Here is a 795-nt window from a genome sequence, read left to right on the forward strand (position 1 = left end):
ACTCTCTTCACTATCTCCGTGTCTGAGGGGTTTTGTCCATGGCTTATCCTGCTACAGATACACCATTTAGCCATAACCAAATATTACTTTCATTTTCTATCAGGAAGATTGAAAATATTTTATCTTTCTACTTAGTTTTCTTTGTGCTTTCTCTTTCTCACATTGATGCATTCTTTTTTGTAAACAATTATATTCATCTATCAACTCCTTGTTCTTCTCTTGTAGTGAAAGAATCTTCTTTTCACTCTCAGCTTGAAGATTTTTGGCAAAAGCATGAAATTGGTCTTGGATAGTACTGACTGTCTTTTCCTGACTGTTAGCTTTCCTGTGAGCATCATCAAGTTTCTGTCGAAGCAATGTATTCTCATTTTCTAGTTGAGATAATCTCTCCTCTACAGATTCCTGCTTGGCAATGTATTTCTTCACTTTGCTTTGTTCAGTTTGGTACATTTGTTCAATTTCTTTCTTCTCACAGTGTGTTTGACTGAGGTCTCTTTGCAAACGTTCCAAAATCAAACTCTTTCTTTCATCAGCATCTCTTGTGTTATGGAGCTGAATTTGTAGGCTGCTGATTTTACTTTCTGCATTAGAAAGTCTTTCAGAAAGAATCTCAGTCTTAGCTTGTAGGTCAGACATATCAACCTTTATTTTGTCCTGTAAATGAACCCACTCTTGTATTGTTCTCTGGAAATCAAATTTTAGGTCTCTTGACGTCTGACTTTGATCACAATCATGTAGAGCAGCAGCCAGTCTACAACGATATGATTCCATTTCTATTTCCAGTCTTTCTTGGTT

At 36.1% G+C, this 795-nt stretch overlaps 1 protein-coding gene across 1 annotated transcript; it reads right to left on the reverse strand.

The window, feature by feature from the left end:
- Positions 1-99: 99 nt before the first annotated feature.
- Positions 100-787, reverse strand: LOC108525147 (putative coiled-coil domain-containing protein 144C). Its single transcript, XM_017866213.1, has one exon. It carries the CDS (start codon positions 769-771, stop codon positions 100-102), a length of 672 nt encoding a protein of 223 aa, XP_017721702.1. The 5' UTR covers positions 772-787.
- Positions 788-795: the final 8 nt, after the last annotated feature.

The sequence above is a fragment of the Rhinopithecus bieti genome, unplaced genomic scaffold (assembly GCF_001698545.2).
Source record: "Rhinopithecus bieti isolate Rb0 unplaced genomic scaffold, ASM169854v2 scaffold_9808, whole genome shotgun sequence".
In the NCBI taxonomy this organism is placed as follows: Eukaryota; Metazoa; Chordata; class Mammalia; order Primates; family Cercopithecidae; genus Rhinopithecus; species Rhinopithecus bieti.